The 14203-nt window shown below is 45.1% G+C and overlaps 5 protein-coding genes across 5 annotated transcripts; 3 read left to right on the top strand and 2 right to left on the bottom strand.

The window, feature by feature from the left end:
- Positions 1–16: 16 nt before the first annotated feature.
- N7498_003048 (uncharacterized protein) lies at positions 17–1176 on the bottom strand (the record flags this gene model as incomplete). Its single annotated transcript, XM_058450110.1, is given in 3 exon segments — positions 17–618; positions 631–958; positions 1006–1176. 3 exon segments carry the CDS (start codon positions 1174–1176, stop codon positions 17–19), a joined length of 1101 nt encoding a protein of 366 aa, XP_058312454.1.
- A 1043-nt stretch (positions 1177–2219) lies between these two features.
- On the top strand, positions 2220–3188 carry N7498_003049 (amidohydrolase family protein; the record flags this gene model as incomplete). The annotated part of the gene is made up of 1 exon (XM_058450111.1): positions 2220–3188. One exon carries the CDS (start codon positions 2220–2222, stop codon positions 3186–3188), a length of 969 nt encoding a protein of 322 aa, XP_058312455.1.
- Positions 3189–4085: 897 nt separating this feature from the next.
- N7498_003050 (uncharacterized protein) lies at positions 4086–5265 on the top strand (the record flags this gene model as incomplete). The annotated part of the gene is made up of 6 exons (XM_058450112.1): positions 4086–4138; positions 4296–4466; positions 4488–4839; positions 4861–5012; positions 5049–5079; positions 5125–5265. The coding sequence occupies 6 exons, from the start codon at positions 4086–4088 to the stop codon at positions 5263–5265; spliced, it is 900 nt and encodes a 299-aa protein (XP_058312456.1).
- Positions 5266–6736: 1471 nt separating this feature from the next.
- On the top strand, positions 6737–7304 carry N7498_003051 (uncharacterized protein; the record flags this gene model as incomplete). The annotated part of the gene is made up of 3 exons (XM_058450113.1): positions 6737–6797; positions 6932–6978; positions 7026–7304. The coding sequence occupies 3 exons, from the start codon at positions 6737–6739 to the stop codon at positions 7302–7304; spliced, it is 387 nt and encodes a 128-aa protein (XP_058312457.1).
- Positions 7305–12115: 4811 nt separating this feature from the next.
- N7498_003052 (MFS transporter) lies at positions 12116–13872 on the bottom strand (the record flags this gene model as incomplete). The annotated part of the gene is made up of 2 exons (XM_058450114.1): positions 12116–12404; positions 12479–13872. 2 exons carry the CDS (start codon positions 13870–13872, stop codon positions 12116–12118), a joined length of 1683 nt encoding a protein of 560 aa, XP_058312458.1.
- Positions 13873–14203: the final 331 nt, after the last annotated feature.

Here is a 14203-nt window from a genome sequence, read left to right on the forward strand (position 1 = left end):
AGGCCGTAAGGCTTACTCACACCATGCAAATACTTCGCTCTTCAGGATCTGGACTATTCATTTGTATCCACGCATTATGGATAGGATGGTAACCCACGGCTAGGCTATTGACTGTTGTCCAAAGTCCAAACTTGGACCATCTGCCTACATGTGGTTGAATTAACTTCAAAGCGATGAGCGAAATGAAGTACGTTGTACTGGCAACCATGACCATCAGACCACGCTTTTGAGTCTTATCACTCAACCACGCGAAGAAAAAAACAACAGGCAAAGTCATGAAGCTTCCAATAGAAGCCAAAGCATTGGACTCAATCCGGGAGAACCCCAAAGACAGAAGGATGCTGGGAGTATAAATTGTCAAAGGACTCCACGTCGAAAAGATGCAAGCTGTTGCGACAAAGTGCGGCCATTTGTGGAAATTGGTGAGTGTTTTCCATACGGTTTTGATAGGGATTTTTCGAGCAGTAGCTTCTTTGGCCCGGGATTCGTTTTCCAGGTGCTCGTCAATTTCCAATGTTGATTTCAATGTATCTCTTTCCGGGAGGAAAAACATCAAAACCAGAGAGACTGTAACGGACCAAATCCCTTCAACTACGAGTTCAAAGTTAGCGCCAAATTCTTTTCGTTAACGATCAAGGATATCATTACCCAGAAATATCCATTGCCAGCCAGTAAGACTGCCCTTGCCGTCTAATCTCAACAACGCCGCGCCGAGCAATGGCGAAACGGCCGTGCCACCAAACATCCCGAAGAAGAAAATCGCAATGCGTTTAGTTATCTCATCTTTCGTGTACCATGTTGACAAGGTGAACATGGCCCCTGGAATGTACCCCGCTTCTGCAAGACCCAAAATGGTTCTTGTTGTAAGAAATCCGGCCTTGTCCCGAATAAAAACTTGTAGGGCAGCAACCAGGCCAAAGATAAAAACCTGACCACCAATCCACCGCCGAGGGCCAATCTGTCTTCATTAGCTAATTTTGCCACAAACAGACCGAGAATATTCACCACGTGTAAAATTATATTAGAAGGGATCTCCAGTATGATAACGCCCAGGAACATGAGTTGGTTACCGAGGTTTATCGTGTCCTCATTGACTGATATCGCGGTGGCTAACCCACCCGTCAGTGCGCTGGAGATATTGGTTCGCTCTAATTGATACGTGGCAAATCCGACCATAAGCAGTGGAAGAACACGCAAATCCGCACTTTTGAACCATTAGTATTTCATTGCCTGCTTGATTACGATCCAGGCGCGCAGGAACATGCAGAAAACTGCAAGTGCTTTCTTGGTGGTATCTCACTTACAACCTGCGTAACTGGGACGAATTTTGCAGATCGCATTTCTGAACACCATGCTTTTCCCCCTGCTTGACATGCGACCGATATAACATTTAAGCAATGAAAGACAAAAATGTGTTGAGTGATTTCTCCGATTTCCGTCTTTTATCGTCGTTGCCAGGGACCTTGGTGGCCGAAGGTGAGAACCTTTAGGAAGATAAGACCCGAGGGCTTCGGGTTCCGATGTCTTACTCGGATGGCTTGGATATGGTACCAAGGCAAACAAGTACTCCGTTCCTGGAACGATAAGCACGAAAAGTTATACCAGCCTAGGAGGACTTTACGGGCCTTTCTATTGATATGATGTGCGGCTGGTGTAGATCAGAAACTAAGCCTACATTGGAAACATTTCTCGTCCCATCTTTCCGAGAACCAAGCTAAATGGAAACCTTGCAATCAAATTGTGTTTCATGAAGTATATATATGGCCTGCTCCATTCCTTCTGTAACAGCAATAACTAATGTAGCACTCCATAATATTAATGTGCCCGTAAAGCCGGACGGAAATTTTAGAGCAGTCATTTTGGTTCGCACCGATCATTTTTAGGCATCAGCCCCATAGGTCATGACGATCATGTGACCAAACATCATGTTACTAAGCAAAATTTCGGGGCGAAGATCATGACGGTGCATTGCAGAGTTATTGGGTTTGAAAGGGTCCAGAGCCAAAATATTTCCCTCTGAAAATCGAAGCCCGCAAATAGATGCCCCGAAAACTTTTGCAATTAGCAGATCCAAGCTGGAGGAGTTAAATCCGTCCCCGGATCGGATTTTTACAATCGGAGATAACAAGCTATGACCGAACGAAACTGTATTTAATGGAACTAGATTTTCCCCCGCCTCGCCCCTTTTCATCGCTATTATTATAGCATTCTCCTCCATCATGCTACCTTTGATTGCCCTTGAGGAGCACTTCGTCTCGTCCAAAGTTCGCGAGGCCGAACGGGTCGACCATTATGCTACTTTCCCTCCACATATTGTGACCAAATTACAATCACTCGGTAATGAGCGAATTCAAGATCTAAACGAAGGAAACGTGTCTCTTCAGGTTATTTCACATGGCCCTGGGGTCAGATCTACAGCCCTCTGTATAACAGCCAATGACGAACTTGCCTCTGCTATTTCGAAAAATCCAACCCGAATGGCAGGATTTGCGATGCTTCCAATGGATGACCCAGCTGCCGCCGCAAAGGAGCTGGAGCGGTGTGTCCGGGACCTACATTACGTTGGTGCATTGGTTGACAGTCATGTCAATGGACATTTCTACGACGAGAAACGGTTCTGGACCGTCTTCGAGAAGGCGCAGGAATTAAATGTCCCAGTGTACATACATCCCTCTTTCCCAGCTGATGATATGGCCGAACATTACAAGGGCGACTATGACGATTCAATCGCTCTTGCGCTGAGTGCGTTTGGTTGGGGATGGCATTCGGAGACGGCGCTCAGCATTCTGAAGTTATTTGCCAGTGGATTATTCGACAGTTTCCCAAAGGTCAAGATCTTGATTGGACACATGGGAGAGATGCTTCCATTCCAGCTTGAGAGGGTCATTTTGACTTCAGAGAGATGGGGTCGGAGGCGGGGATTGAGAGAGGTGTGGACTGAAAACGTCTGGATCACAACGAGCGGCATGTTCGCCCTTCCTCCGCTGGCGTGCCTGTTGCAGACTACTTCGATTGATCATGTGCTGTACAGTGTTGACTATCCATTCTCAACAAACGAAAAAGGGCTCGAGTTCTTCCGGGAGGTTGAGAAAAGTGGCTTAATTCCGGGGAAGGACTTGGAGAAGTTTGCATTTCGTAATGCAGAGAGCTTGCTCGGCGTAGAAGCCAGGGTTTTCCTTGAAAATTAGAATACAGTAGTAGCACCCAGCTTGTAACTAGGCCTCGAGTGAATTCAGAATTAACGTTTCAAGAACAACTATCTCAACTCTAGAGTTGTGAGAGATGTGAGAAATGACACGACCGTCCATACATAGATCATATCTATTTGGATATATATAGTTTTTACCACATATTCATCTTACGGCATATATTGTTTCCGGCTAGGATACGCTATAAATCAGTCTACACGGTTTTGATACGTGAAAAATGGCTTTTTAGCTTGGTGATTTTCTGCACTGAATTATATCACGGATGAGATAAAACTTTGAAGGGGGAAGACTTGGAGCTATACGATGAGTCTCCTTTAGATGACGCTCAGAAAGTCATGGAGAGGGTAAAAGGCGGTTTGCTAGGAGATAACTAGGGAAGAGGGTACTTTCTAGTAATTACATGTAAAATACGGTCGGCGCCGTTCTACTACGTTATATGCCCTGAAACGAACGAAGTGAGAGAAAGGGAATTAATCAACGCGAATGTACGTGTGCGCGAGACGTTGCAAAAAGAGGTGGCTTAACTATGTATGGACCGTTCTGCCACGCGCGCTGCCCATTCGCCATTGCTCGCGCCCGTACCTGCATTATTGTCTCTTTCTTCGGACTAGATGCTCTTGGCTTTAGGGTTGTAGGGCTTTGTCTGCATATTTCTGCACGTTGTCCTTCTATGATTGCTTCGTGTCCTGCTCTTTGGCCATCGCTTTACTGCGACGCTCGGTTGTGTATTACCCACCGATGTCTTTTGTCGCTATATCATCAATAGGCTTTACCCCTCCACATTCCTTTAAGTTACTGTCCCGCGATGTTATCTAATCGGCCTTGTTATGATTATGGCCGCTAAGTGCGTCTATCTATAACTATCCAACCGCCACGATGCCCCGCTTGTCGACTATCACGTTTCTCCCCTCTGCTGGAAACACGTCCCTGTTTGAACTGCCATGTTCCAATCCCCATAAACTCATCAAATATCCGCTGTGCGAGTTATGAAGTTTCGCCATCTTTAAATCCCTCTTATTCCCCTTGTTATAACTGTCGGAACCCTTTTCCTGTTCGAGCTAGCGTTATACGTTGTTTTGACTGCAGGTCTAGAAAATTAACCATTATACAACCGCCCGTTGATTTCCGCCACTTATATGCAAGCTCTTTCGACCTATCTATCAATTCATTCGAGCGGCCAAATCCTCTTCAAAATCCCACTCGGCGAAAACGTCGACAATCTCAACCTCCGCCTCCGCCACGCCCAACTCCTCATCCGTAGACTACAAAATCCGACAGTACATCTTTCGCCATTAACCGAGGAGTGAACTTTCTGCAAAAAGAAAATAAATTACGCGTACTTGCCTCGAACATATTCCTATCTGCTGTGTCCCCATTAGACATTCGGTTGTCTATAGCTCGTTTTGAGAACGAGATGGCACTTGCCAGCGGAGATACTATATGCTCTTCTTGCGGCAAGCTTGTCCCTAGTACTAATATACGTCGATTTCTTGATAGTGATCCCTTGCTGCGGCCATTGGAAGGGCTTCTCGATAGCTGCGGTTGCAATGACGGTTTCTCGAGTCTCTGCTCGATATGCTATGCCGCGCTCCTTCGAGGATCGACTCCGAAATTCTCCGCCCAAAATAATGTGAATATAACTCTTTGCTAGCACTATCCTGGCGCCCTCAAGGATCTTACTCTGACCGAAGAATATCTTATCGCCAAATCTCACCCTGTTGGGGTGGTTGTGAAATTACGGCCTAGGGGTCAAACGTCGCCGGCAAACTACCGTGCGTTACGTGGCCATTTCATCATTATACCGTAAGACCCAAAACCTCTCCTTCGAATATTGCCCAGTCCTGAGCTGCAGTTCACTGAGCTTATTAAAGTCTTCTAGCTAGGAAAACGATCCCCCACTGACGCTGATCTATAGCTATTTTTGACTATTCGTAAATATAAGGTTCTTGCTGCTCTTCGCTATCTCGTGCGTTATAACCCTTTGTATAGAGACGTTACGATAGATCATTCAGCTGTGGATCACTGGCCCGATGATTTTATACCTTTAGATTTATAGTAGCAAGTTATATATTTAGGCGACACGGATCACTACGAACGGGGTGGCTACAGTGTCAACTTATAGGAAGGTAACTACGAAAATGACTGGTAAGCCGTAGAGGACAACTATAACCACTTTACCGATGATCCTCTTCTAATCACTGCTTCTGTTATCACTAACTTAAATAGAGATCGCTAGAACCCTGATCTACGTCTGCTTAACACGGTGTATAACCTTGTTAATAACCTATTGCTCGACGTGCAACCTCAATATACCTTCACTAGGCACGCGAACCACACTCTTCCACTTTCTACTTCCCCGCAACGACCTCTAGTGGTTAAATATAGTATTCGAGGCTAGGCATTACTTTTAAACTAATGGCAAGATCCTCATTATCTTATATCTACCTTCCCTACGCTTTTTCCCGCGGGCATTAGAGGTCATCTGGACGATCGTACTATACCTATGTCCCTTATTGCCTTCGCGAATTAGGCACTTCGTCACTATAGCTGGAGGCAAGTCCTTCTCCAACTAGCTACGCAGAGTGTTGGCTGAATTTCTTAGGTTTGCCCGTTATAGGACGTTTATATACTTGTTATATAACGTTATATAGCTAAGAAATTCGTGTCTCGGCAATTCCCTCCTCATTAAACGATCCTAATGGACCACTATATCTAGGGATTTAAACTCACTTAATATTGATCGCCTATAAAAGGCGGCTGAAGAGCTCGCCTCTAACTAAGTCACCCCGGATCCGCTAGTCCGAAGGCTTCTCAAAAACATAACTGCTATCGGTGTCTAAGTACCGGGATCTTTCTTCCAAAAATTATAGATACGGGGAGAACTTCGAGGTCTCCTCGTTCGAGAAGGGATGCTAGCATTTTGGTTGATAATTAACCCTTCCGATCTTCAGAACCCTCTTGTTCTAGTTCTTGCTAGCGTAGAGTGTTCAACTAACCTCTCTACTAATATAGTATCAACTATTCGATACGCGACAGCGACTTCCGACCCCGTGGCTATAGCGAGATTCTTCCACTATACGTGCAAGGCGGTCCTTGATAGTCTCCTCGGTAGCAAACCTACCGACATTAGAGTTCTTGGGAACGTCTCTAATTACTTTGGTGTGGTGGAAAGCAATAGACGAGGCATATTACATCTACACACATTAGTGTGGGTTCGGGGCAATCTTGGTTTCATCCGCCTACGTAACTGTATTCTTGTAGACGATCATTTTGCAAATCGAATGGTTAGCTTTTTGGAAACTGTTATGATGCATAGCTTATATAGCTTGGATGAGGACCTAGGAACACCCGTCTCACACAAACCTCCTCCGTCGACTAGACCGGAAACAGACACGGAATTCATTTAGAACCTTCTTCGCGACAGCAACTATGTTGCTCATACTAAATAAGTTCACTCTAGGAATCACATAGTAACCTACTTTAAATACCGTCAGCAAAGATTGATCAATAATGTTTGTCGCTTCGGTATGCCTCGAGACCTTCTAGACGTATCTAAAGTAGACGAGCACGGCATTATTCACCTTGCTCGTAACCATACCTAGGTTAATCTATAGAACCCCTTAATTACTAGCTGCATCCGCTTAAATTATGATATCTCCTAGATTCCGACCGTGTCAAAATCGTTGTCTCTTCTATATTATATTACTAACTATGCTACTAAGGACGACATTTCACCGTGCTATATAGTGACGAAAACTACATTATTGAAGTAGATAATTGAACGTGCAAACGCCGCCCCTACTCCTACCACGGCAGATTCAAGACTTCGATAAAGGGGTATGGACAATTTTGCTCTCCGCTGCTTCAATAGCTTATCACAAGACCAGGAAATTAGTGGAGTTTAGGTGGCGAGTATATTACTCCAACTACCCTCCTACTACACACTTAACTACAACTTCACTCGTGTTAATCTCTAGTGGCTTAGACGTTACGTTCGTTCTATCATTCCATCAGAACAACACCGTGGAGATGCGTTGCCGTCCGATACGATTAGAGAAGAGCCATACAATTATGACTAAGGTGCCCCCGCACTAGCAAATATATTCGATAATTATAAGTTGCGTAGCGATCACTTATCCTGCCTATCCATCTTCGAGTACTATATAATAGTACGCACTAAGAGGCGCTAGGATGCGATATCAGAAGATATACCCTTCGATGAAAAGCATCCAAAACACCGTACGCACGTGCAAAGGCTGGCTTAGTCTCCATCTTAAACGGCGACAGTAACCCTATAAGGAGAGCTAACGGAGTTTCAGTCTTCGGAGGATTCTGTGCTAGGTGGTAATCCTACAACCATAGCTATTTAGAATGATCTAGCCGAGATCCTCCTTGGACTTTTCGTTCCTTAGCAAAACTTATTCTCGCTTTTTCACTAAGCACCTACTACACCTACAACCACACGCGAAATTCTTCATTATATCTAGACGTCCGTTGAATCAACTCTTCCGGCATATATTCGAACATTTACATAAAACATCGAACTCTTGCGTAAATCAAAAAGTGACTGCCAAGCTAATACTATATTACGTAGCTAGTCTACTCAATAAGCTTGCCCGATTGGCTAAGAACTAGCCAATCCTCCGTACCCTGCGTCTGACTCGGAAAATGAGCGTCTATATCTTTCACAAAACTTAGACGATTCTCTAGATAAAGAGACCCTTTTGGCTGCTTTTTTTGCAATAACTCGGCGCTGGATGCAGGAAGCCCAAGATGCCTAGCGCCGAATCGCCACTCTCGCCTTATTTTCTTTTTTTCCCTCTATCTCTACAACCATAAAATCTCCGACCCCTCTATATTCCTGACAACGCGCTATATAAATCCTCTAGTCTCAGTTTCTTTCCGGCGTCTACCCTATAAGAATAGCAGGATTATATTAAGAATATTACTAAACTTATAGACTAAGATCTATACACCGAAACGTTAGCCACCACTGTACTGGATCTTGATGATTTCAATCTCGAATTCGTCGACGAAGTTTTGGTCCCTATACTCACTGACTTAGCTCCACTCCCTGACTCGCTATAATATCGCTTACGAGTGGACCAAAATCCGACGGGCGCTTTAATAACCTCCCTCGTGTGCGAGATAGTCCCCCTAAATAAGAAATAACGCATTGTCGTGGAGAAGGTGCTCGCTGAAGCACTTATCTACGCCAACCATCTATATAATCCTTCGCAGCGGAAACAAACACTCCTTTACGTCGGAGGTAAAGGAGGTATAGGCAAGAGCTAGATAATTAAAGCGATTGTCACCGCGATAGATCTAATCCACCGTAAGAACGAGATTATCCTAATAGCCCTAATAGGGGCAGCGGCTAATGTTATTGGAGGAAGTATATATTATATATCCCTTAGAATTTCTCTAAACTAGTATCGACGAACCGGAGTAGGACTAAGGGTCCGTAGGCTATAGTCGCGCAAAACAGTTATAATTATAGACGAGGTAAGCATAGTAGATCTCTCCGCACTTAGCATTATCAACACCTACTGCAAGATCGCGCGATCCCTTAATAGATCCTCTCCGGACCTCTTTAGTGGTTTGCCTATCGTTATTCTTATAGGAGATTTTTACTAATTTCCTCCGGTCTAGGGCTAAGCCCTGTGGAAATTGCCAAAGAATAAAACCGATCAGGACGGAAAACTTATCTAGTCCCAATTTAAGTAAGTTATCATCCTCCATGAGCAAATGCGACAAGCAGAAGACTTACCATATCGAAACCTACTAACACGAGCGAGGGCTAGCACTCTCACGAATAATAATATATTAACGTTGAACTTAAAGGCGATCACTTCACTAACCGATCCTTATCTATAAACCACAACAGCAGTCGTTAAGCTAAACGCTCTTCGACACGTTATAAATCGTTTCTAGATCGAGCGTTTCGCTTAGGCGAGATATCAGAGAATTATCATTTTCCCTACTATCCACACCCGCACAAGGTCTTCCAGCCTAATAGATCTAACGCTTCACGCGGATGACCTACTCGGTCTTCCTAAGCAAGGCGCAAAAATCCCTTTTCTAGGGCTTATTCTCTATATACTCTCTATGCCGACAATGGTCTTAATAAATATATACACGCCTATTGGATTAGTCAATAGTGTAACCGGATAGGCGGTAGGCGTTGTTGTGGACCCAAACTATAAGTCACCGCTCCTAAGATATATTTGGTCACCTGCCTTAATTAATCTAAACTTAAATAGCGGACTTTCACGAACTCGATGAATTATATATCTTCTATACTAAACCTCTAGTATACCTTCTGTTTAAATTAAACCGATCTAAATCTGTGTCTATTTATTTATTAGACGAAAATGTATTACCCATTTTTCCACTCGAGGCGTCCATAATAGTGAAAGGCTATTTAGTGCGCCGGAGACAGATTCCTATTTATTCAGCCTTTTGTCTTACCGACTATAAAATTTAGGGTGCGACCCTAGAATCCACTATTTTGGATCTTAAGGATGATCGGAATGGTCGACGCCAAGACTCGCACCGGAAATATTGCTCTACCTACGTGTAACTGTCTCGCCTACGCTCACTGACTAGTCTTCACCTTCTACAACCAATTAATATAAGTGACCTCTAGCACAGGCCGGATCCTTAGTTGCTAGGTGAGATATAAAGATTGCAAGCTCTCGAGCTCGATACTCTTACTGTATAGCAAAAATAACTCCCGATAACTTACTATATACCTAAATTTTCTCCTCTACGTCTTGCGTATATGCGTGATTAACTTAATAAAGACAAACCTCATCCTCTCTATGCTCTATTTAACTTCTTCCTAAGAGGAGCGGTGAGAGAACGTTTAGACTAATCATAATCATATTCGTATCTATATATATAGTTATGCACCTTCACCGGTTTCGACCAGGCAATCCCTGCTAGGCCCCGCCATATAGCGTTCTAGCCTAGAATAAACTATCCTTCGCATCCTCCCACCTTCCTCGTCTTTTTACCTATAAACCTATATATACACTACCTTTCTATTCTTCCTACAATATTAAGCCCTATACTTAACTATATCTCTTTCCGCTATGCCATTAAATAAATCTTTCCTAGCAATTCTTTATATCCGCGATTTTATCGAGCATATCGAACCGGATCCAACGCGCCCTGGTAAAGGACTATCTATATAGTTGCGTATTTCACTTAATATCCTAGACAAAGATATACGATTAGACGATGTTGAACAAGATAATATCCCCACCCTGGTTCGATTTTTTAATGAGGGCAACTAACCTAAACTATACCAACCAAACACGTTCATCTATGTATGGGGCTCTTTCCTTACAATCTCCTCTAATAATAAGGACTTCCACATTCTTCTTTATGCTAGCAGCGTTGACCGGTTAGTAACTTCCATTCCCCCTAAGAACAAACCTAACATAATCTAGACACCCTAGTGATCAAGAAGACATAGATTTATATTTTATGCACTGCCCCGAAGCGGCTTAGCCTATCGTCACCGTTCTTGGAACTATTCTCGAACGCGGGGGTTAGCTAAACGATGGCCTAACCCTATTACACTATCGTCTCCAATCTACAGTTTACAACAGTTCGTCCCGAAGCCATCACACATTCCTTCTGACCGCATATTTTAAGAACGGACAACGCTAGGCGAACTTTCCACCACTAAACATCAACACCAGCATTTTTCTGACTGGGCGTATTTTTGGCGTCACTAAAGAGAATCGCCAACTAGCTATGATTATAGACGATATATATTTCCTGCCAACTATATCGCAGTCTCTGCCCCTCACCCCATCTTCAACAACTAGTAAACGAAAACGCCAGGACCGCTGGTCCCAAAGAGCTAACGCTTAGTCTCCATTTAAGTCTGTGTTGGAAGGAGATTCGACCTCAACTAACCAACTATCGTACACACCCACTGAAACTGATGCTCTAAATGACGACGAGGAGGAAACCTAGATAATTTGGCCAGACACATCCGATGATACTCAATCATCACCACAACCATATACTCCTACGCCAAGGAGACGTTCCCAAAGACCACGAAAAACATCCTAAACTGTTGCTAGATCAAAATACAACAGTTGAAGTCTCTACATAACAAATTCAATCCTATTTTTCACGTTTTCCACGACCTAGGTATTAGCTATGCTTATGCCTTCTGTTATTCGTCTATCTTGTTTAATATGTATGTGACTCACGCCTCACCGTTTCAACCCTCTATTTACACTTTTTACTTACTAACCATCCTCTTCTTTTCATCGTTTCAGGGCCGATGCGCGCCCCGCGCGCGTCTTCCAGTAAGATACAAGATCTATTCCTGGAACTAGGGAATCGACGTCTCTACCGTATTTTGATTAGCGTGTTTTAGATTAGGGTTCGGGAATTAACATCGATGAGTATAAGGGTAAATCTGATCTCGAATATTATGGTACCTTATATTTCAACCCTGATTATTTCTGCCATCAAAAGTTCGGTCAGGATGTTCTGACCAGGGACCATGTACAGTAGCTTTACAATATAATCCAGTCACCTTTTGAAGCCCGATTACATTTAATTTGGTGGTGATGAGGTCAAAATTCTGACGGTTTGTTGGATATTGGGTACCGAACATGTATGTCTGTTACCTCATGCGCAAAAAGGACGGATCCGAGGTAAATGGATAGCGATCATTTATAGTGTGTCCAATTCCATATTAGCCATATTTCTAGTTTCGCCACTTCCAGGCACAATCTCAAAATTAATGTAAAATGAATAAAACGGGACGTCATATGAAGCTTCTGTAGGAGGGATAAAAGCACGAGATCCAACCTGAAACTTGACTCCGATGGACTAACTTTGGCACCTATGAATCAGAGATGCAGGTCCTTCACTTATTTATCGCTGGCGCTCAACCCCTGAGGGGTGGGAACAGTGAGCATCTCGACATCGACTTCGACGGCACGTTTCTCTTCGAACCTTTCCTCGACCTTCTGACGTACCTCCTGCAGCTTGGCCAGCTGGGCCTTGGCCTCGTTGGCGAACTTGGAGTGGGCTCGCAGTGTCGGGCCGACCTTGAGGAAGACAAAGGGCAGAGGGGCAAAGGCCAAAGACAGGAAAGCAGGAATGGACGAGGCCCACTGCGTGCCGAGGTTCTCGTACATATACATGGTGAAGAGGGGGCTGTTTAGGAGGAATGGCTGGTTAGCTGCATGCATCGAGATAGAAGGCGACAAAAGCGGAGAAGGGAAGCTTACAAGGCGAACCCAAATAGGGCGCGAACAATAGAGTTGGTAGCCGCTGCCGTGGCGGCAAAGAGGCTATATGTATCTATAATATAGTTGGTTAAGGAGATAAAGACGAGGACGTTGCCCAGTCCAAAGAAGATGGTCCCCACTAGGCCAACGGCCCAGTGGATGCTCTGGTAAGATGTCCAAGCGAACCAAAACAGACTGATGGGAAGAATAATAGCGCCATACAAAGCCGGCTCGAGGCGCATTTCGGGGTTCGACACGACGCCGGGACGGGCAATCTTCTTGCGGTACCTGAACTCGAGAACCACGTAGAAGGGTACGCCTAAGATCTGGCCGATCATGATACCAACGTAGGCCAGGCCCGACACACCCTGGGTCCAGTGACGCTGATCTACGAAGATAATAGGGAAGGCGGCGAAGATAAGATAGAGGATGCCGTAAATGATGGCCGCGTACACGGCCATGCCTATTGAGATTGGCTCAATCACCGCCATGACCATGGGGCGCACAATGGCCGTGCTCAGGGTCGAGCCAAGAGTCTTGTGTGGGAGGCCGACATCAAGCTTGCTGATGTACTCCTTGCCTGTCTCCTTGCTCATTTTGGCGGCCCGACGTCGCAGGATATAAGGTCCGTAGGTCTCGGGCACAAAGAATAGGCCGAGGAAAAACATTAAGGTGAAGAAGAGCGTGCATAGGACGTCCACCCACCTCCATCCGCTGCTGGCAGCGAGAAAGTTGCCGCATATGGGTCCAAGCGTAGGGCCAAGGAAAGGGAACATCGAGTACGCCATGACGGCAAGTCCCCGCTCCGCTGGCACGAAGATGTCAGCGACCACAGCGGGTGAATTAGAGATAGCGGCCGAGCTGAAAGAGCCGACGAGGAAGCGGAGAACTAGCATTGCGGCTATGCCGTGTTCGTTACAGGCAATAGATGTGCCCGCAAATAGGATCGAGGCGCCTAAGGTGATGAGGTAGATAGACTGGCGGCCGTAGAGCTCGGACAGTGGGCCCCAGATGACGGGCCCAACGGCGAAGCCTAGCACAAAGAGGGATACAGTGAGGATAGAGACTTCGTCAGACATGTGGAAGTACTCCTTAACCTGAAAGATTGCGCCGGCAAAGACAGTTGAGGAGAACGAGCAAGCCAGGGTGTTGAAGGCACAAATCATAACGATGACCCATTTCATGGCCGGTGACATGTTGAAGCCATTCTTGGGGTCGTTGGGGAGCCAGTCCACCACGTACGGATCCTCGATCGTGCCGCTACCAGGGTAGTCGTGGTGACGGACTTCATCAGTAATTAAAGTCTGGTCCACGACAAGTTTAAAATGGCTGGGGCGACTTGGCGGACTTTTTGGTTGGCTCTTGTTGTCGCTCTTGAAACTTGGCGTGCCCATTTCCCTTGTGACTTGTGGCGGTGACAGAGATAAATGGCTACTTTCAGAAATAAGCTAAGTCAAAGACCTCAGCAAGCAAGAGACAAGGAAGACACAAGCTCGTGATGATCCATGCAACACAAAACAACAAGGTTGACGACCGTCTGAATTGGAGGTAAATGAGGCTGCGAAATCTCAAATAAATAGGCATAAACAAAGGCGTGACAAAGGACGGAGATAGATAACGGAGGTAACGAAACCTGGAACGGACTTTATTTTTTTTAACTCCTTGGCATACAGATCCCTCCTGAGACGCGGATAACTAGACAGGGATCGTCCGGGAGCTATTCCT

Source organism: Penicillium cinerascens (assembly GCF_028974065.1).
Source record: "Penicillium cinerascens strain IBT 15544 chromosome Unknown contig_1_segment0_segment0, whole genome shotgun sequence".
NCBI classification, from domain to species: domain Eukaryota; kingdom Fungi; phylum Ascomycota; class Eurotiomycetes; order Eurotiales; family Aspergillaceae; genus Penicillium; species Penicillium cinerascens.